This window comes from Dermacentor albipictus, chromosome 6 (genome assembly GCF_038994185.2).
Source record: "Dermacentor albipictus isolate Rhodes 1998 colony chromosome 6, USDA_Dalb.pri_finalv2, whole genome shotgun sequence".
In the NCBI taxonomy this organism is placed as follows: domain Eukaryota; kingdom Metazoa; phylum Arthropoda; class Arachnida; order Ixodida; family Ixodidae; genus Dermacentor; species Dermacentor albipictus.
In genome coordinates, this window is record NC_091826.1 from 40,780,060 (window position 1) to 40,803,012 (window position 22,953).

Sequence of the window (22,953 nt, forward strand, 5' to 3'; positions counted from 1 at the left end):
GTAAATCCGTTGCCGTAATGCCATTGTCATCATGCCACCGTCATCGAGCCATGGTTGTCACGCCATCGTCATTCCGTCGTTATGATGACGTCACCGTGCTGGCGTCGTCACACCGTCTTTATCAATCGATCAGCGTCGCCCCGTTGTCGACGCACCGCCGTCTTCTTGATGCTGTCTCAAATCGGTTGCTTTAATGCACTCGTCGTCACACTGTCGTCCTGAAACTCTCATTACCACACCGCCATTGTCGTCTTGTCGCTATGCACGTGGTCGCATCACACACGGTGAGACATCTGGCCGGTTTGCACTAGGAAGACATTGTATCACTTGGGCAGTCGCATCCTCCCGATGATTCTTCCCGAATTGTTATCTGGGTGAGCAGGGCGCGCGCTTGCCATTCGAAGAAGGAAATGTACGTGGAAATCACATACAGTTGAGTAACGGAAAGATACGTTTCGACAGGGTGTCTCGGCCTGGATTCGCTCACCAAGCAGAAATCGGTGCCCACTGATGAAAACTGACAAAGTTGTCGGCACTTTCGCCCGGAGGCAAAGTATTCAAAATTACAGCAAGATTCACCGGTGCGTTCGAATAATTCTCCCAGTGTTTCTATCGATATGCGAAGACAACGTTGTGCGGCGCAACACTGAAATCAACAGCTGTCAAGCGGCAGGAACAGCGCCTCGGCAGATAGATACTAGTCTTGTCACAACGCTGGCTCGATGAGGAACGCATGGTAGCAGCGTTGCCTGCGTCGCACGTCCATCGTGCAGGAGACAGGGCCGGCGGTAATACTACGGCGTTTTTCAGCGCAAAGGATAAGGGATGATGAGTTTGACTAACTGTACGTTCCGCTCATAGAGGTATATGTGCCGTTCTATGGTAAACACGGCTCCTCAGCAGGAACGCTGATGTACTACGTTCGGACAAGGTTCATGCAGCTAAGGACGCCGGAACTGTTGCCTGGCTTCGGCAAAGCAGTCTAGGTTGGGCGTCGTTGTGTATTCACTTGTCATTGTCGTTTTCGCAGCCAAATGCACACTGCGATGGTCCGGAGACTTTTGAACTTCCATGCGTGAACCGCACATGCTCGTCGACACCGTTACTGCGTGACAGCGGCGGTGACGCCAACGGCGCGACCATGTACCTATAGTGTTTACATATTTGCCATTTAAATAACAAGAGAAAATAAAATGAAAAAGAATGATCTCTTTCAAACAGCTCGCCGAAATAAGGACATGCAGTGGTTGTATGGACGGCTGCGTGAGTGTGAAGTTGCAGCGAAGTAAACATTTGCACGCGAAATGTAGACTCTGGTTTGAGAAGTCAGACAATATAGGGGTGTCGTACAGGGGCACATGCTCCACCCGAGTGGATTTGGCTCCACTTATCTAGGAAACGTTGTCCCCGAGCAGAGAAACGCACGTAAGCATCACCAGCCGCCACCTTCGGGCAAGTGCCGCAAAGCGTTCGCATAGGATACACTAGTTTCCGAATGCGGGGCAGTAAAGAGAATGCTTGATTGATAGGTTCAGCGCACCGCAGTAACACACGGGCTGTGAGGGACGGCAGATCCGAGTTCTGAGGAACTGACTTTGATCAGTGTTTTAGGAGACGAGTTTAGGCGAGCGACACTCGACCAACTGAAACACTCGTTCGCTTTTCTGGTCAAATAAGCGCGCTGTACTAATTATACAAGTGAACAGCTCCTTTTTTGTGCGTTCCTTAGGGAATACTGCCTCCGAGGCTGGGATGGAATGTGCTTCATGGCTGGCAGCATCTTTGTTATGTTAGAGAGAAAGTCTTCACGCCAGGTGACGTCCTCCTCTGGCTCTGGGAGTGAGAGCGTGGGGTCCTGTGAAACGAGCAACGATATTAAACATTTGCACACGTCTCGTAGATATTTAATAGCCGCATGACCAATATTTTCGCGAAATGTAGTAAGAGTCAGAGATTCGACGAATCTAATATTTATTGCAAGACCTACGACAGAAACTGATTCAAGACCTGCGACAGAAACAGGTCTGTGAATCAGTTCATAAAACTACAAGCGAATATGTTTTGAACAAAAAAAGTAACCAAATCTACGAAAAATCCGGTGCCGATCAGAGCCCATGCCCACATAGTCCACTTGAATCGTCCGAGCGAACGTTCACTCCGGTGGGGCTCAACTCGTCTGTGATGCCCCCTTCTCGGTGGCCAGAGACCTTGGCGAATCTAGTTCCACGACAGCCTCCATTGTGGACAGTTACGCTGACTGCTGTCGTGTTCTGCCCCGTGTGTCCCTTTGTGGTAACGTGTGTCGTGTCCAAGGCAGCGTTCGTGGAATAGTTGCCCAGGTGAACAGTACGCGCGAACGTGAACCGCATGACGAGGGGGAGGGCCTTTGCTCTTGAACGCCTGCAAAGCAATGTTTGAGCGGTTTAAAATTGCGCTGAAAATTTTCTGCTTACTTGTACATGTGAGCTGCGCCAGTCTTCAACTGTGATCTGTGGCTCAATGTAAGTTCTGGACATATTATTCGAGCATTCCGGAGGAAATGATAACACCACTTACTAGAGCCAGGCTATTCTTACGTCTTGAAGCAGCGTGGGAAGACGCAATCGTAATTCAAGACTCGTCGACTACTAGACACCAGGAAACGACTGACGCGAATACTGACGCCCGAGTGGAGACAACGTATGTAGCTGAATAAATGGCGGCTACATTAATTAAGTAGCACCTAGTTGAAATGTTCGTAAATAATCAACCACTATTTCAAATACGAAGTGATACCTAAATTTCTAACTTCCTGAGTGTACGTAAATTCCCAGTTCCTCACTGAATTCTTACCTAAAATGCTCGCGTAACAGATCCCTACTATTTTTGGTTGCGATTCTGCTTGGTTGCGCGAGTATGCCATGACTGCCATTGGTAATGCCGTATTTGCGCCTGTAAGGTCCGCACGGTTTTCAAGTTTAAATGTATAGACGGAATTCCTCGGACTCGGATTCCTCGGACTCGAAGAGCACTCGGACTGAACCAGCTTACACAACATGCACTAGATGTCAGTATCGTTTCACGTAACATGCAATCAATGACAGCCTGTAAAAAAAAAAAAAAAAAACTTTTGCTTCTTTAATCACCCTTCACTCTCTCTCTCTCTTGTAGCCTAAACTAAACTGCTGCAGGGCAGGCAAATTGCGAGAACTATGGGGACGCTTGGTACTGCTGTTTGTTGTGCCTACTGCTTGTCCTGCAGTTATCCAGGTTTTTGGAGAGTTTTCGTTACTGCAATGAAATCATTTCTCTTGCTCTGATAGGACGCAAGCAGACTAGAATTACTCCATTGTGACGGCCTGCAACTCTCGCAGGTTGACGCAAACAAATTTTTTTAGAGCATACCGCTTAGTAAAACGAACCCATAGAGTGCCATCTCCACCCCTGTCCTTGCTACAATGTTCAACAAGATTATCTGCGTACTAGCCCAGGTCGCCTGAAGGACTCATTGCCCTTCAAAAAATATATCCTACAGGCCACTGGCCAAATTATACCCTTGTACGCACAACAGTACTTTGAGATTATTACGCAATGGGGGGTTACGACTTCTTTTCACTCTGTCAGCGAGTGTTCCTCAGCAGATGTGCACGCTCTGATATCTTGCCCCACAACAGTAAGCCTGAATATCTCAGTGAGCGTGACATACCGTCCTGTTCGCTTTTCTATCCGTCTATTTCAACGACAGTTCAGCACTCCGAAGGTTTAGCTGTGGAGCCTACAGACTATACAGAAATAAGCCGAGGTGATCGTAAACGCCTCCTTGCTCTGCGCACTACCGAATGAGGGCATAATATACACTACTTGGGTGCAGTTTTAGTTAGCGCAACCTCTCAATTTTTTTAACGTTTTCGAAACACACTTGTGCGTCGTCCACTGCTTGCAGGTTAGAGAAATGTGGGTGGGCAAAAAGAATGAAGATCCCTCACAATGTGTATTTCATAGCCCCCGGACTACTTTGAGGCCTTTTGTCATTCATCGTAGTCAATCAATCAAATCAATCAATTATTGAAAAAAAAATTGAATACTGCATTCAGTATGATTGAAAGGTAGCGGATGAGTGCTTAGACATGACGGCCAAAGCTACAGGGTGACTGACATTTCAAACAGTAAGCCATAAATCTGGAGGCTGGGCAAGTTACCGTTCTCTCGCCTTTCCTATTTCTGAGAGCCACTATCTCTTCTAGAATCTTCCCATCGAAAAACACACCGGACGTCCCTGTCGTGGTCTTCCGCCTTCGGAATGGTGCATATATACCTCCATCCCGTACTGCGCAATTCAGAACTACTTTTCAAGCATCTCTAAAGCTCTTTGCATGAAACAGTAAGTGGTACGCGCGCTGCTGCAGCTAGGGCGACAATTAGCAAACAAGACGCATGCAAAAGAGAAAAATAGAACGCTGGACGATTGCTGGTCTGGCTGGTTTTTGCGTTACTTCATTGTGCAAAAACTTTGTTACAATAATTCGCTCTACACTGGACTTTCTAAAGCTGCACTGGCGCAACAAGTTTTTTGAGACAGACTACGACGAAGTTCCCCACCATTTGTTTTCCGCACTACTTGTATCTTGCGTCTGCGTCTCTTTCGCTGGTTTCGCCTTAGATGTGTTAGAAGAAATAAACAGGGTCGCAATATGAGACGGAACGCGAGCATTGAATTTAGTCCCACAAATATTCGTGACGTGTGGCTTCTAACGTCACGTGCTCGTACGCAAGAAATGGTTTTCTGATGGGACGTTTCATCTCACTGAGCATTTATTTTTCGTAAAGAGCACGATTGTTTTGCCGGAAATTTCGAAAGTAATTTCGAAAGAGTTGCTTTTCGTACCGCTCGATGCGAAACTTTTCTGATAAGTGAAGAAGCTTCACAATTGATCCGGTGTATCATACTGTGTAACGTCGACGAAGTAACGGGCATGGGAAGGCGGAGCAGCGCTCAGCGACTGAAACGAGGCGCTTTGAGTGCGTGGCTACCCCCGCTTTTTCGCGTTTCCGGTGATCGCTGGATGCTCACTGTGGGACCAAATGCCGTCAAAATGCCTCACAATGGCTCTCGAGCTCCCATTGCGTATCAATATGCTGGTTTCACCGCCCGCATGCTCGGTGTCCACAGCGCTCAGGCTGGGCGTAAAGAGCACCGGCAGCGGTGCTCTCCACGTATTGCGTTTCAATCGCGAAACCCTAGGCGCGTAGAAAACATGCTTATAGAACAACGAGCTTGAAGCAATTACATCGCAACTTGCCTCAAATTGACCCTGCTTAAGACCGTGGCTCCACAGCGATGGGAGCTGCGCGCTCGGACGAGACTGGACAGGCCGATGGTCTGGTGGCTTTCCCGGCGTTCAATAATGGAGCGAATGGCGCTGCGTGGCATGGTGTAGAAGTCCGCCGACCCGCTGACCAATCTCGTCGTTGTTCTCTCCGTGGCTCGAAATTCCTACACGGCTGATCTCTGGTTTCGTGAGCGAATTCGATGAAGAGAACGCGCCGATCGCACTTCTTTGTCGTCCTCTTTCCTGGAACGCGCGAATGTTTCGTTTCGTTTTTTTCTTCTAATGTCTACTGCGGGGAATCGACCGAACGCGAGCGCGCTTTCGTCTTCACGAAAATATACGTTTGTGTTGCTGCGTGTTTTATTTTTGTAAAATATGTGTAACAATATTCAGGATGACAGACTGCATTAGGGAAGTAATTATGTACGTGCGCGCGTGAATGCAGAGGAAGAAGACACAAGGTGTTTTGTTATGGGTTCATTTCGGTATGAAATCAGAATAAATTCGAAGAAGCATAAAATTTCTGTCATTTTTCTTTCTTTTTTGCATTTAGAGCAAATAATGATAATAACGCTTGGTCACACCTTTACTTTGGCCACGTGCCACAACTCTCTCCGAAATGAAGACGAAGAAGTAGGTAAAGCGGTCAGCATATGGCGACGTGATGTGTCTTAACTGAAGTATACTTATTGTGTCGAGATCACGATATTTCATTTGCAATCAATCCCGGTTAGAGGGAGATGAACGGGCATAATATGAGGTGTTTCATATGCCAGAGAGGCTTGCGACCCGGATATTGTACATCTTAGTGCAGCATAAAGTGCAAAACAGAGAGCCAGATAGGAGAACGTGCACGAGTTACTGACGATGTCAACCTGATGACATTCAAAATGTCCTACACGCTAGCATATCTTTGTTTAAACTTATTATAAAGATATCTTGTGGCGTTTTACTTGTCAATATATAACGTATTATATTCTTTTCCAAGGTATTATTTGCTGTTGAAACTTTATTTCTCTTATTGCTGTGTAGTTTAATTGCAGCACTACGTTAGACAAACCTATTTTGTGATCTCTGCGCTCTACTTGCATTTGTACTCTGCAGAGGCGGAGAACACATATTGTACAAGGGTCAAGACATCAGCCAGGTGCCAGGAGCGCCTTTAGTCTTTTGCCCTTTTGTGCTCGTATGGTGCTGGGAAACAATAACAAAATTTGCAAATAACAATCCGTAAGCACTCTTCAGTGCGCGTTGCTGCGTAACATTTATATGGAGTAATTTCACCTCAGCAGTTGGCAGTAAGGCAACCTCAGCTATGTCAGGCACTTCATCGACTATTCAACAGAATTGCGCAGAACGCTAGTTAGTGGTGGATATTTTAGACTACACGCCATATCACGTAGGTCATGTCGCATGAGATATTGTGATTTTGTCCGGGATTTCATCCGTACATTGTCATTGTCAACAAGAAGGTCCAATAAATTCTGGTTCGTAAGTATGGTCAAGCGAGGATTTTGTGCCGATGTAGTCAATGCAGCTGCACCTCCGTAAGCTGCACTGTATATAGTTTTCAGGTCGGAGAAGAAGCGTGGCGTGATGGAGGTGAACGAGACTGACGGCAGGAGGGAGAAGGTGAGCGGGCGTAGCGGGGCCTTGTCGGAGGTACCATAGGGTCAGGTGAAAGATTGATCACAGAAGGAGCGATTGAAAAAAGCGAACTAGGGGGGAGGAGAGTGATCTGCGAAAGAATAGAGTGTCCCAGAAGTCTAGCGGCTGCGCCAGCGGCAAGCGATATGCCCGATGCGTCGGCAGTTAAAACATGTCGGCTTGTCGTCAATGGTGCGCCATTTGGATGGGTTGTTTTGTCCATAATAGTAATAAAAGGAGCGAGCTGGGAACATGGGTGGATAGAGAGGTTAATAGCGCACGGGGCTAAGGGTCTGAAGGCCGAAATTTGTCAATTCTTGGCAGACGACGGCCTGTATCAAGGAGAGCATCGCCGGGGAAGGATCAAATGGCAGCAAGGAAGCGGCCGCTGGCTGTGCTGTTTCGACCTCACGAGGAATGATGCGGCTACAGTTGTCACGTGGTGAGGGCTGGTGGAAGAGGTCGTCACAAAATAACGTAGCAGCTGTGTCGGTAAGGCACGTGATGTGTAGGGATACTCGGTGGCCTTTAGCATGCTCGAGAGGGCGGCATTCCTTGAGAAGCGTATCGATTCTGGTGGCGTTGTTAAACACCGGTAGATTGAAGGCGTCGCCAGAAATGCCCTTGAGGACTTGACTAACCTCATCTTCGTCCGACATGTTCTGGTCGGCCTTGCTACGAAGGACCAATACGTCGAGAATGTACGACACGTAGGATTCGGTCGATGTCTGTAGGCGTGGGGCAAGGGCCTTCTTTGCATTGAGTTGGCAACCAGAGGGATTGCCAAAAAGTTCATGGAGCTTTTCATTGAAAAGATCCCACTTCGTGATCTCCTGTCGTGAGTCTGGAACCATGCCCCTGGAGTGCCGTTGAGGTAGAAAATAACGTTTTCGAGCAAAATAGTCGGATCCCACCTCTAACGTTCGTACAAGCAGAGCCAGTCGTCACCATCAGGACTGCTGACTCAAGTGAAAACGCGAGGATCACGAGGGGGGGGGGGGGGGGGGAATAGTGACCTAGGTCGTGGCTTCAGGCGTAGCGACTTGTGTAGATGAAGTGGCGTGAGCAGGAGCCGAAGTTTCAGTGTCGGAGGTGCGACCGCTGGGTAGGTCCATGGCGGGCACGGGGAATGTTCACCTCCACCAGTAATCTTACATGTGACTTATGCACAAGACTACTTACAATATATTTACAAGTGGACCAACGGTGGCCAAGATGGTGACCCTATAGCAATCGCGAATTTCCTCTCTTCATCGGGTCTTCCTCCTTAGCGCAGCCACAGTGTGGCGGCTGCTTCGTATCAATGTTGAGCAAGGCAGTACAAGGTGAACCATGGAAAAAAATATTCGGGAAGGGTGGTACTTAAGAGGAAGCTTTAGCATGGCAGCTCCTATCTAATTCATAGGAATGGGAAAATCACTTTTCTTCGCAACCACTGCACCGATTTTGATGAAGCTTGTTGTATCTAAAGAAAGAGCTTAAAATCTCATGAATGCTGGAAACAGAATTTCCATTTAAGCCAGTAATGCTTTCATAAATATTGTTACATTTTACAGTATTTCGGAAAACGAAACTTTAAATTTTACAACTCACCATCTGTGAAATTAAAAACGATATCACATGTCTCTAAATTGTGTCTGACATTACATCTAGAACAAACAAAAATTGCTGTATTATAAGTGGCATTCAAATATACCACTAATTGCGAGCAGGGACTCTTACAAAAACCTTTTGCACTTTGCAATAATTTCATGCAAGCTGTGAATTTATATACTAAATTTGCCCTGTTTCGATGTTCAAACGGACAAAGCCTACATAAGTGTCCTACCTGTTTTTGTGGCAGAGTTACGGATTTGCAAACTCCGCGCTGCCATTTTTTTAAATTAACCAATTTATATATCAAAAAGATAATGTAGAAGCTTTCTTCCACTGACTCAAAATTACGCTTCCAGCAGTCACTTGCATATAAATTTCCCTCTCAAGTGCAAAAGATCTCATTTAAATCAGTTCTGGCGTTATTACATCAAAGCCTTTCCGCGTTTTACGCATGATGGGACAAGTGGCATCAGAGTGGGGCGAGAGCTAAAGCTTCCGCTTAGATTGACATTCAAGAGAAACAACACATCAGGTTAGATTGACCAGGTCTACTCTAAGCCTACATTTTTCGTTCATTTTTTTTACGGTGAGAGGTTGATTATTACCATACAAAATGAACGTAAAAGTCCAGTTTTTTTTTATACTTCGCGCCAGGAGCCCCAGCACCTGTGCGCCAGTTATCGGGCTTCAAGAATTTCAAGCTCTCTTATCGTATGTTTGGCCTTTCTGGCTCGGTAAAATTTCTTGAAACTCACTATATGAAATTTGACTTCTTTAAAATACGATGTAGTCGACATTTATCCACAAGATCATAGGGTTTACGGATACAATTACTACAATAATTACTAAATTACTCTGGCGCTAGTGCCTGTGAGAGCTGCATTGGGAGTGCTTCAAGCCAGCATGGGAATTACGGGAAGTACATGGATTTGCCTGAACTTCGTCCTTCCGGCTTCAAACGGCTTCGTGACTTTGTAAACGCGTCATTTTCAACAATGTTCAGCGTAATAACTAATTAAGTAGACAATATTAAAGATGTCCGACGTCAAAATTGGAACACAGGACCTCTGGCACAGAAGCCCGACATCGAAACGGATGCATACATCGACAAGCGATATGAAACTCCTTTATGAATTTATAGCGGGCTAGCCATTGCCTTGAGGCGCTTTGCGCGTTTCGATTTGGCCACCTTGACAAGCTCAATCGTTAGTAGCGATTGTGCGTTTCCGCGGCGACTCGTACAATTCCGAGAGTACAGACTGCTTTGAAATTTAGTACAATTAAGACTTATGTAGCGTAATAAACAGAGCCAGAAGAGCGTCTGAATCCACAAGCTCGAAGATCCGACAAATCCATGTGCTTCCCATCATTCCGTTGGTGGCTCAACAATTGCAGCGCGATAGTTCCCTCGAGCACATTGTACGCAACTATACGGGTAAGGAATTAACTAGGCCCGAGCAGGCGCTACTAAAGCCTGTGACGTCAGGGCCATCTGATTCGGGAACTTTAGGCGACGCCGCCACCCGTCTTTCGGCTTTTGCGTCTTTTATGGCTTACCATGCCTCCTGTCAGGTTATGAACGACGGTTAAGGTTTTGATAGTAATATTAATGCACCTAAATTTGTTTATTTTTCTCTTTGGCGTCCCGTCAATTTCACCTGCAGTTCTGCTATTCCACATTATATGATACATTAAAGAGCAACGCGCTTATGTAAACACGCCCAATTTTACCCTTAATATCTCTCTATTGTCGACTGCACGGAGCTTAAACGGTGTTTATAGCGGCGACAGGCGGCTGGATCGGTGAGAGTATATATGCGAGGGTTCGCAAGGCAATTTCGATGAAGCTCAAGGGCACCTGCTGTGACGTTCATTTAGGAGTACCCTTCGACGCTGCAAGGCTGCTGACGCGACAAGCGGCTAACGGTCGTGCGGTATTAATAAAAAAAAAAGTTTACAAGTGTCTACATACGGGAAGGATGGCGAAACAACGCCGCCATATGTCGCAATCTCTCTCTCTCTCTTTCTCTCTTTTTTTCTACATTTTGAAAGGTTCTGTGGCCTAGCTGTAAACACGCATGTTTGGGTACTGGTGGCGCAACCTCGTTCTGACTCACAGCGACATACGCGCATGTAAATGCGGCGAGCCCGTACTTTCCGCCGCCGTTTTCCCCGGCACTTCGACGGGTGCGTTGGCTGCTCCGGCCCGCCCCCGTCGAAGCGTTTATTTTTAACTCGCGTGGCCAGTTGCAGCGGAAAGCGAAACGTGGCCAGACGAAAAAACAAACCTCTAAAGAACACGAAACAAAAAGATGCTAGAGTTCTCGTCTCCTAGCTGCAGTTATCCGCCGAAGAGAGTCGGTCGGCATTTTCATCCGGCTCCGTGCGCTATCTTATCACCGTTCGCATCCACGTTATCGGATGTAGCGGTACGTTCGTCCAGTGCTCCGCAATGCATTCAGACACACGCAATGCAGGTTCTAGCGAGTGAGAGAGTAGTGAAACGAGTGGGCGTGTGCAGAAACGACGAGTTAAAATTTTTTTCGCTTAGCACGCTGTTATGGAAACGAAAGTAGGTGCGGTTGTTCGTTTCTGACACGTCGCAGACGCCCCCTTCTCCTGCGGTCGGATCAGCGCAGGCACCGCAGCAAGAACAACATGGCCGATGCCGACAGGGACCCTCCTGTGCACAGAGTTCGTCACCACGCGGGCGGCGTCAACTGGCGGCCCACGCGATTCGTCGACGACGTGCCGTACTACCACACCTGCGGCCTGTGCAAGGTGATACCGAAGCGGACGGTGTTGCTGCCCTGTTCACACGTGCTGTGCCAGTCGTGCCACAAGGGCAGCGTTGAGGAAGAGGGTGGCGACAGTGGCGTGTGTCCGTTGGACCAGGAACCGTTTCAAGTGAGCGAGTGCGCCCGGATTAAGTTGTCCGTGACGAAGGCTAACAGCCTCAAAGTGAGTAAGATACAAATCAGATTTTTAATATTATTTTTTTAAGCATTGCCCCAAAATGGGATTCTCAGCTGTGAAATGGTCTTTCAAGTCCTGACCGTATATATGTCTTAACCGCATTTGTCAAAACATCGCCTATGCAGTGCACGTTTTACACAGACTGCAATGGATGCGATCGCCACTGTATTGTGTGTGTAATGTGTGCGATGACTTGCGTAATGTTTGGCGGATCCTAACACCCGCTTTGCAACCACAAGAACAGTTTCAGAATGTGCTCTAAATTTACCTGACCGCTCTTTCGAATTTAAACGTGTTCTTTAACATTGGAGCAGCGCTGCTACCGGTCCACGCGCAAGAAAGGCGCTGTTAGTATTTGTCTGAGACGCTAACCTGAGCCTGGCACTTTAGATGCTTGACTGTGTACGCTTGTGCTTAATACTTGTGCATGCTGTGTGCGTGTACTGCATGTCAGTGCATCCGCAGTAGCATACTAAGCGTACAGCTAGGTATACATCTCCAGCACCAATTAAATATGTCTCTCGCTCTCTCAATGAAAGTGTATGCTTTGGCGAGTTAGTCATAGATGTCGTTTAACGGAACGCATAATCGAAGAGCATATTAATCCGCTATCTGGCAGCTCAACGATACTTTTGGCCCCAGAAAGACATCCGCCAAAATTAGACAAATACAAGTATTGGTCTGCGCTTTTAAATTTACTTTTATATCTCTACCTGTGCAAAACCAGTAGTAAAAAAATATCGATCGCGCGCTGCAGCTGCAGATTTTTTTGTTGTTGTTATTGTTGTCTCGAAATTGGTGACCAAATACGCAGGCTTAATCGTTCTCTTCTGAGCGTACGTCGTGGTCATATTCTTTCACTGCGAAAATTGTTTCATTTGTTTAAACAAGCTACTATTTTTTATACACGAAGAAGTGTATCTCAGGAACACACATTAGCCATGTCAAGGCACGTACCAAACACCATTCGTAGAAATTACATTTACCTCTAACCAGCAGACCAGCAATATTTGTGACCCACTGTATCTCGCTTAGCTGTTGGAGAAACATTATCATATTTAATTTGGTACGTATTTGTGCATTACGAAGAAGAAATAAAGCAATAAACAAATTCTAAACCAAGTCTTTCGCACCTTGTCAGCAAAAGGGTTGAAGGCGTACAGCACTCTGGTGCAGCTGTTCCTTGTCCTGAGCGTAGCATTGTTTCCTCACACGTCACACCTAGTCTCCCAACAGGTGTCACCGTTCATGCCAATCATTTGTACACCCCAGTACTTGTGGCCAAATTGGGCGCTAGAAGCTGTGCTTTATAGTGACGCAGCAGTCGCGGGATGATCGGACAATGTGTTTGAGACAAATGGCTAACGAGAAACCTAACGCATTAGCTTTGGTGTTTCGCACAAATGTGGGCAATAAATCAGTTTCTTTAGACCCATTTGGCTTATAGCGTCATTGGAATGTTACATTCACGTCACGAGACTAATATATTGCCTCATGTCTAATACGTACAATGGATCAGTATTGATACCATTCCGCGGTTCTCTGGTAATGGAGGATAAGGATGTGAGTCACTGAATATATCAAAACAGTTTACCCGTCTTGAATGTTACACTAACAAAACAATGCTTATTTACGGATAAGCATGCTCCGACCTGCAGTATATTATTTGTACCTTGGAAATTAATTATGGAACAATAGATCACTCTCTCACTCCTCAAAAGGAGCGTCACGCAACAAGGGCATTGTAGAGCTGAATCTTACTCAAATGAGTCTTCATAAGGCCATGACAACCGCACATGTATGTGCGAAATACAGCATTTTATGCTTATCTAAATGATTGTCACCACCAGATCGCCGTCTGGTCTTCGTCTTTTCGTAAAGCACTGTGTAACGGGCACGGTTACGCTAGTACCTGAGTGTTGGCGGATCTTGGAGTCCATGTTCTGCTACCAGCTTAGTGTCTAGAGAATGCAGCGGCTGCCACCCTCTCGCACACGGACATTGCTGGCATACGCGCTGCCGCGCCATATTGCATGGGCTTCAGTGTCTTTTCTTGCGTCGGTCGAAGTCGGCTGCACCTTGTTCAAGGCGACGGCAAACATAATGGGTCATAACAACGGCATTAGTCGTTTCGTCGTCCTTCAGCGTACTGTAGTACTCGCTGCTGCTTAAAAAAATGCCGCCTTGTCGTGCGCCTGCGTCTACGATGGCAGATATGTTATCTCTTTGCGAGTCCGCTTGGTCTAAGGATAAATGATAAGAATTACTTGACGTTTTCGCAGAGCCATTAAGCGCAGGAAAAGGTGTTCTTTGAAAAAGAACACGATGTCCTTTTTGTCAGCTACAAAATTTAGTAATGTAATGTATTCCATGCAGTTAAAGTATAGTAAAGGCTCCTCAGTACCGGATTTTAAATTGTAAATGCTATTTGAGTGCGGCTAACGTAGCAAGTAGATTAGTTAGCGCATTTTAACTTGCGATATGTCAGCGCTGTTCGTAGTCATTATTCCAGATGTGTGTGGTTTGCGTGACTATTCTGGATATTCGGCACGTGACGGCTCCACTTCAAAATAAGATGGAACAGCCCTCGTCTCGCGATGGTCATGCATTGTACACACGGATGCAATAATACCTCGCCAAGTCTAAAAGCACGCTCTGTCACAGATTTTGCGTATCCTACACGAGCTGTGGAATCGTTTGAACATTTCCGCAGACGATCGCCGAGTAATAGTTGGAAGAAATGCAGAAATACATACTAATTGAAAGAATCCTTCCTTGCATTGTTTCACGAATGAGATGAATTATATATTTGCGGAATAAGCCCTGAACTTGCCACTGCCATTCGAACAACAAGAACGAGCCAGAAAGTAAAATAAAAACACGAAGCCAGACTTGTGTGCATCGACCATTAAGTTGGAGCAAAAGCTGCCCTACTTTGTTGAACTTCTTCCTGGACAGCAAATTTATGCACCCATGCCCAGGCTAAATGGAATTTCTGCGATGTTTACACAATTTATTATGGATACAGTTGCCTTATAATTTCGATAATGTACATGTTTGCGTGTTTTTTACAGTGGCAGAACTAGCAGTAAGTACATTGCCGCTGGGTTGCTCAATGCGCGATGCGACAGCATATCGGTCATGTCCGAGTACTATAATCTTGTTCTGCTGGCACTTCGACTCGCAGTAATTTACAGCATGTTCATTTTAATCTAACCACAGTATACTAAACCTCATTAATCAATCAGACAGTCGGGCTCACAAGAGTTTTGCTTGCACTGTGCTGCTTTCGTTAATGTAACTGCCGCATGATCGAAAGGTGACTGAAAAATAAAAGGAACTTACTTTTTGAAAAAGTATAGACATAAGGACGGCGCACTTCTTACAAACAATAACAAAAATTTAATTTCTAAGTCAGAACGAACTTGTCTTGAGGGACAATATATATTTTTATTAATGGGCAGTTTTAGTGGCCGCATAATAATTTTTTGCTGATACGGTTGGTGCTGTAGTGTTGTAGCACCTGGCACAACTGAAGCATCACCTGTCGTTGGCGCGTGCGAAAATTCTATTATAAAATTTTGAGTGTGTGAAAAAAAGTTCACGTCTTTCTACGCATTTCTAACAAAGCTGCATCCTGGTAACATGCCACACTTAGTTTAAACACATGTCGGTTCAGAAGATACGGCAATGTGTTGACAGCTACTCGTTCTCTTTTCTTTATTCTTAATTCTAGGCGTACTGCTGGAACCAGGAGCACGGCTGTGAGTACGTGGGTACTCTGCAAGACATTCTCGCACATTGCGAAGAGGAGTGCGCCTTTCATGCCGTATCCTGCCCGCGTTGCAGAGAGAACGTTCTACACGCCGATCTGCCGGCACACTACACGGCCGGTTGTGGTGGGGGAGACAGCGAGTCGTCGACCGAAACCCAAGAGTCTTCGGAACAGAACGGTGAATGCAACTCTCGCGACGAAGGCTTCAGTCTAGAAGATGTCAAGGCGTTCCTGGCGGAGCTTGAGGTACTCGACACTGATTAGCAGGAACAAAATTGAGAGCCTGCTGTCTCGACCGAAACGACATGAGAATTCTTGCGAGAACGACCTTTGTTATTTCCCCTTTATGTGATACAGTCGTGATGAATCGGGAACAATTTCTCGAGTATTTATTCTTCTTCGATGTCGGCTGACGTTTGCAAGCGTATTTAGCAGCCGTGATATTTGTTACAAGAATGCAGGGCCTAAGACTGTTCGACACAACGACACACCTTAGTTTGTGTGTGTGTGTGTTTCTTTTGCATATTCGTTGGCCAATCAACACTGATCATCCCAGGAAGATGAAGGCTTCAAGCAATGAACAGTGATTGAGACAGACATCTCTCCTTCAGCAACATGCCATCTTCGACCACTGTTGGCGAGTTCTTGTGTTGCTTTGTTTCCATTTGTTCTTGTTTTTCAATCTTTGCGCTGCCTCTGACTCGTCGAGGGAAGTGCGGGAATTGAACCAGTGAAAATAAAGATTTTCATACTTTTGCTATGCTAATTGCGTAAGTGATAAAAGTTGGAATGTGCGCAGCACACATCCCACTTTTTCTTTCCGCCAATGCAGTGGTGTAGCAGTCGGCGTGCTGTTTTCAACTTTTCAATGTAAATTCCAGTTAGGCCTACCTATGATATTAAAACCATGTAAGCGCGCATTTACACCGAGAGACGTATGTGATTTCTTCATTTTGTCCTCGTCTTCCGTGCCCTACCCTACACCAAACCTCACAACCAAACCTTAAGACAGCTCAGCCTAAGCAACCTAAACCCACTTTAACCAAACGTTGGGAGAGCACATTTTTGTTTGATGTGCTTTCCCATGATGTGATTTCGCACGATATGATGTGCTCTCCCAGAACATCGGTAGATGGCTTAATGAAGAGAAAATTGATAACTGCCACTGATGACAACTGCACCACAAATGAGGAGCATCGTAATCATCATCGAAGGCTGTGTGACCATTTTTTTTTTCTTTTTGTGTAATGTGGCCACTTAGATCCTGTTGCCATTTGTCAAACCTAACGTTTTCTTTTTTTTGCTCTTTCTTGTATCTACAGTTCCCATATCATACTGTCTCGCTTATCATCCTCTTTGATGTAAGCCACACCCGCCGTGGTGTTTAGCGGCAGTGGTGCTGCGCTGCTAAGCACGAGGTTGCGGGATCAAATCCCAGCCGCGGTGGCCGCGTTTCCACGGAGGCGAAATGCAAAAATGCCCGTGTGCCATGCACTGACGGCACGTTAAAGATGCCTTGGCGGTCAAAATTCGAGAATTGGCGGTCAAACAAATCGAGAGTTTGGCACGAAACACACAAGAATCCAATGTGAGCCTGCCCTACGCAGTCCCGATATCGAAGCCCAGCTATGGGCAGTCTAAAGGGCCCACAACGTGGCGGAGAGGCTATGGGCCTTTCGGTCCCGACGTAGGAGTGGCCCGCTACGTGCTAGTGCACGTTCCGAAGGATCTCATTAAAGTTTTCCCTTCCATTCCATGTGCTCAGGCCATAACAGTGCGTGTGCATGCGTACGTGTGTGTGTGTGTGTGTGTGTGTGTGTGTGCGCGTGTGCGTGTGCGTGTGCGTGTGCGTGCATGTGCGTGTGCGTGTGCGTGTGCGTGCGTGTGTGTGTGTGTGTGTGCGTGTGTGTGCGTGCGTGTGTGCGCGTATGTGTGTTGAGTGCCGGGACAGACGATATAGGGGGGGGGGGGCGAATCCTAGGAGGAGGAGGAAATAACTTTATTGTGTGCCCTGCGAGTTGGTGGGGAGGGCCAAAGGGCCCGCCTAGGTGACGGCCAGGAGTTCTTGGGTCCTGGCGGCATCCTCGGCCCGCTGGACGGCCCATAATTGATCTTCGAGGGCGGGGCTGAGCAGCGCGGCTTCCCAGCGCGTGCGAAGGCTGCTAGCAAATAAAAATAACCTGCTGCAGCCAGGCCTTATCTGGTATTCTAAGCTTCGTGCAGTGCATGCACAAACAAGCCAATATCAGTAGTAAATGGACGAGCCGCTTACTTTTGGCATTCCGAAGATTGTTTCTCCATGTCAAAGCTCGCGCATGTTCTCAAATTTCGCTCTGTAATATTGGGGACAGCTGCAGGCGCTTGCACCTTCCTACATCTTACAGCTGGTGACCTGCGGATATATAAGTGTCATTCATTTTGCATCGGCATCCACTGTGACAGCTAACTTGATTACGTTCCCCTGCTGAATACAAAGTTGTGAGTTCGGTTCTCGTGTGTATCAATTTACTCCTGGTTAATGTGAGAGAAAACAAAAGAAAATGAAAAAGAGAAGAAAAGGAAACGCCCGTCTAGCGAGATTTGGATGCAGGTTTTTTTAGAAACATGAAGTTCGATCATTATTCCGTAGTCTAAACTATGGTCCTAAAACACCTCTTAATTTAGTATGTTGTTTGTAGGCCCCCAGCAAAATGCATGCTGAAGAAACAAGAAAGCGTTATATTGTGCGAACAAAAAAAAACGAATAAAACAGGAATGAATGTAGATTTAAAGCTGAATTCATTTCCCAGCCATCGGTGTATTTCAAAGAATTTTCGAAGTTGGACTTATTGCCATCGAAGACGAAGGACCTATATTTAACGGTTTCCGTAACGTCGCAAAGAGAACGAGGAAATCCCGAAGCAGATATATATGGTGGGACTCCCGTCATGCTTGCAGCGCGCAAATGAAAGAGACCGGCTGGTGATCGAAATGGCGCATACGTTGTAGGCATACATTAAAATGGTGTCAATTGAGAGCAACCGCGTGTATGTCATAGAGGATATGCAAATTTAAGCTTGCGAAATAATATTGACAATATCTAAGGCACTCACTAGTACCGCCATCGATGTGCAGTCAATAAGAAACAAAAACGGCAAAGGCTATGTAAAATTGGGCCTTCTCTGCCGGTGAACGTTCATGTTGATTGATCCGCGTTGGTCCAATGGCGTCGGGCTGCTGCGAAAGAGGTCGCCAGTGCAATCGGCATCGGCGGGAGCCGAATACCAATATAGGACGTATACGAAAACACCAGCGTCACGTCTTGCGAGTGCCCTTTAAAGAACGCCCGGTGGTCCAAATTAATCTAGCTCTCCACTACGGCATCTCTCACGACTCACTATGCAGTTTCGGTACGTCAAAACTAAAAAATTGATTATTTCAACAAATTGTGTTCGTCTAGGAGGACTTTTCGGGAACAAATTGACGAACCTTTTTATTTCAGCCGATCCCAGTATTATGCAACGTAGTGCGCCTGTCAATGCTTGTGTTTTCCTTTTGCAAACTTGTAAGCCATAAGTTTCGGGATTTTTCCAGGTGTACTTCAAGCGGGTCAGCACAATCTACGAGAAATCTGTGTTACGTATGTATCCCCTTATTTTGTGTAGCGTAATTCAATTTCTATTCCACTGGTAAGTGTGCCATACAAACCCCTAATCTCCTACTTTAGCGAGGTCTGCTTCGAGAGCTTCTTTATGCATCTTGCTATCCTTTTCAAAATCACCATAAAGTAGAGTGAAAATGGTAGCTGAGACGCGACGAGACCGGAGATTTATATAATTTGCTAAACGTCCACTGAACAGCTGACGTTGAGTTCTCGTCGCCGCTTTAAATGTGTGGGGTTAGAACAATGTGTCAAACAACCGACGTGTGCTACTATAAGTGAAGATCTGCCGCAACGTCGGATTTGTCGAATGTTCAAAAAGCGAATTTCCTGACGGATTAAAAGAAAATGTATGTCTAAACCATTGGCTAAATGCTTTATCGCGTTACGGCTAAATTATAGTGACCATTTATGGGCACAAAAATATTTGTTATGTGTCTCAGCATACAAGTTCGGACCAGTCTTGCTTTTCAAAAGAAGTTCAATCCCTCTTAAAAAAAGCACGGGCGGAGATGCAACAGCGCTACACATGGCATGTTGCGGATGCTACCAATACAAACAAAGAGGTTGTTTTCATATCTCGGCCCTCAACTCAACATGCGCTCCGAGATTCTCGTCATCGCTGCTCCTCATAATGACCCAGCCAGAGATATCGGAGGGCGAGCAGCACATACTGTTTCTAAGGCTTATCGACAGATGGCAGCACCATCAGTAAGTCTAGACCGACGCTATAAAGTCTCGTTGCATACTACTTTCCTGCTTTATAAAAACAAAGCAAACTGCGCTCTGAATTAGTTGAGGTCTCTCCGTAAATGTTACATTTAGCAATGAAGCATTAAAGAATGTTTTTGTGTTATGGTTAAGCGAGACTGCGGTCAATTATTTTGGCCACGAACATTGAAAATTGGATGAAGGGGACAAATGACAGTGTCAAGTATAGGTACCGCCCTTCGTTTAAAGGGTATAACAGAGTTTGTTATCATTTTTTTCACCCTAAGTAATCTTTTCTTTCTGCATGTAGAGTCACATTTCTTATTTTTTACTACGCAGCTAGCCTACCTGAAACCATTTCTAAACAAAAACCTTCCTTGGCGGTCTTCTTCAGCCAGTCAGAGCAATGCTGGCAAAACCTCGGTATATTCTCGCTTTTTAATAACCGCAGAAAAACGGGAAGGCAGGCCAAACTGGCGGTTGTTATCGCAAAACACAGTTGCAAAACTAAGGTTCTGTGGGGATGTCGCGGCTAGCGAAGGACGAATCCCAACATAAAAACGTAACGCTTCTTTATTCGGTGAACGATGTCAGCGGACGGGCATACCAACGCTACGTTCGTCACGGTAGCGGGTGGTAGAAGGCGGCTTTTATCAGCCAGGCAGCCTGTTCTTATAGCCACCGTCGGTGACGCATACCTCGGGTGACATGGCAGTGGCGCTATGCTTTATCGACCATGCAACCCAGCGTGCAGCTGTGGTATGCTTGGCCAGATGATAAGATGGAAGGGTGCGCAGAAATATGCGCGGTGTGTGTCGCCACATCACCCCCCCGCGGAGTGGAGAGCCCTCAGGGCTTGAAAAAATCTGGGCAGCGTACGCGACGTCCGCTGCGCGTAGTGACGGAAGCAGGCTGCGATGTCGGCGGTCGTGGATGGACGTCCGTGGGTGTACTGGTATTCGCTGGTTCGGCGGAATCGGTGTAGGCCGGCTTCAGCCGGTCGATAGAGACGCGGATGGCGTTCCCTTTAATGCGCAGGGTGAAGGTTTTGTCGTCGCGACGGATGACTGGGTAGGGTCCGCTGTAAGGTGGCTGTAAAGGCGGGCGGACGGTGTCGTCGCGGAGAAAAGTGTGCGAACACGTTGCCAGATCCTTGAAGACGAAGGGCGCGGTCTTACAGTGGTGAGCTGCAGGTGACGGGCGGAGGGTAGCGATAGTGCGTCGGAGCCGGGCGATGAAATCGGTGGGATCTGACGTCGCGGTGGTATATGGCGGTGCAGCGAGAAATTCGCCTGGAAGGCGGAGAGGTTCCCCGTAGACGAGCTCTGCGGGTGTAGCCTGAATGTCGGGCTTAAAGGTGGCGCGAAGACCTAGGGTGACGGCTGTGATGGCTTCAGGCCAGGTTGAGTCCGGGTGGCACATGATGGCTGCTTTGAACTGTCGGTGGAAACGTTCGATCATCCCGTTGGCGCATGGGTGGTAGCTGGTGGTCCTCGAGCGTTCGAACCCAATGGTCAGCCCGAGCAGCCGGAAAAGGTGCGATTCGAACTGTCGTCCTTGGTCGGTGGTGACGCGGCGAGGGGGCCCGAAGCGGGCAATCCAGCCGGCGAAGAAGGCCGAGGCGACGTCTTCCGCAGTGATTCCCTCGAGGGGCCATGCCTCAGGCCATCGAGTGTACCGATCGATGGCGGTGAGGCAGTAGCGATAGCGTCCAGCTGGAGGCAAAGGCCCTATGATGTCAAGGTGGACGTGTTGAAACCGACCAGAGGTCTGGGGGAATGCGCCGAGTGGTGAAGTGACATGCCTGGTCACTTTAGCGCGCTGGCATTGAATGCAGGAGCGCGCCCAAGTGCGGCAATCACGCTGCATGGAGGGCCAGACATAGCGGTCAGCCACGAGGCGTGCAGAGGCGCGTATGCCGGGATGGCTGAGATTATGTAGCTGGTTAAAGAGGCCACGGCGATGGGAAAGGGGCACGTAAGGCCTGCTTCGCGCTGTTGACATGTCGCAGTAGATAGTCTTTGTCGAGTCAGGTATGGGGACTTGCTGCACTTGTAGCGAGGACCTGCCCTTAAGAAGCTCCTGCAGTTCAGCGTCCGTAGTCTGAGCCTCGGCGAGGACATCAGCTGTTATCGGTGAAGGGCTCATAGCTGCCACACGTGAAAGCGCGTCGGCGACCACGTTGTCCTTCCCGCTGACATGTTGGATGTCGGTGGTAAACTGGGCGATGAACGAGAGCTGGTTCTGCTGAACCGGTGGGAGTTTGTCGCGGCGCTGAGAGAAGGCGTAGGTCAGAGGTTTATGGTCGGTGTAGATAGTGCAGTGTTGTGCTTCGAGAATGTGGCGAAAGTGCTGAACTGCTTCGTATATCGCCAGAAGTTCTCGGTAGTAAGCTGGCGAACTCGACGGCGCGGGGGTCGTGGTTTCGTCGGTAGGACTGGCCGCAGAAGGGGTCGTTTTGCGAGCTGAGAGTTTCTTGGAGAAGAACGCCAAGGGATGCCAGGTGTTGTCTACGTGCTGCATAAGGGCGGCGCCTATGGCGATGCTAGAGGCGTCCGTGAAGAGCCCCAAGGGAGCGTCTGGCACAGGATGGGAGAGAAGTGTGGCGGTGCAAAGCGCAGCTTTGCATTTTTCATAAAGTGCTGTTAAAGGCGGTGTCCACGTGATGGGTTGGTTTCCTCGTAGACCAGCCAAGGCATCATGGAGGGGAGCCTGGTACTCGGCTGCGTGTGGCAAGAAATGCCTGTAAAAGTTCAGCATGCCGAGGAAACGGCGAAGGTCTTTAGCGGTGGTTGGTTGAGGGTAATTTTGCATGTCTGAGATGCGTTCAGGTAAGGGTCGAGTTCCCTCTGATGAAACTTCATGGCCGAGGAATTTGACGACTGAAGCGCCGAGCGTGCTCTTTGGGACATTGACGAGAAGGCCGTGGTCGTCGAGGCGTTGGAAAAGGAGACGAAGGTGCCTGTGGTGTTCGTCGGCGTTGCGGGAAAAGACCAATATGTCATCAAGATAGACGAAGCAGAAGTCGAGGCCGCGGACGACTTCGTCGATGAATCGTTGAAAGGTTTGTCCAGCGTTCCGCAGGCCAAAGCTCATGAAGGGAAACTCGAACAAGCCGAAAGGAGTAATTATTGCAGTTTTCGGGACGTCGTCCGGATTGACAGGTATCTGCGTGTAGGCCTTGACCAAGTCAAGCACGGAAAAAAACGTGGCAGCCGGAAATGCGATGTGCGAAGTCCTGTATGTGGTGAACGGGGTACCTGTCCGGAATTGTGCGGGCGTTGAGGGCACGGTAGTCC

General features: G+C 47.5%; 1 protein-coding gene and 2 long non-coding RNA genes across 3 annotated transcripts in view; 1 reads left to right on the forward strand and 2 right to left on the reverse strand.

Annotated features, from left to right (window-relative positions):
• The window catches only part of LOC139061006 (uncharacterized), a 37,831-nt gene that overhangs the window by 5,996 nt on the left and 8,882 nt on the right, over positions 1–22,953 (reverse strand). The gene's annotated exons all lie outside the window — the stretch shown is intronic.
• Positions 1,955–17,615, reverse strand: LOC139061007 (uncharacterized). The gene is made up of 3 exons (XR_011515134.1): positions 17,576–17,615; positions 5,280–5,552; positions 1,955–2,400 (listed from the first exon to the last, which is right to left on the reverse strand). It is a non-coding gene; the product is annotated as an uncharacterized lncRNA (long non-coding RNA).
• LOC139046859 (TNF receptor-associated factor 6-B-like) lies at positions 10,732–16,063 on the forward strand. Its single transcript, XM_070520778.1, has 2 exons — positions 10,732–11,513; positions 15,265–16,063. Exons 1-2 carry the CDS (start codon positions 11,211–11,213, stop codon positions 15,565–15,567), a joined length of 606 nt encoding a protein of 201 aa, XP_070376879.1. The 5' UTR covers positions 10,732–11,210; the 3' UTR covers positions 15,568–16,063.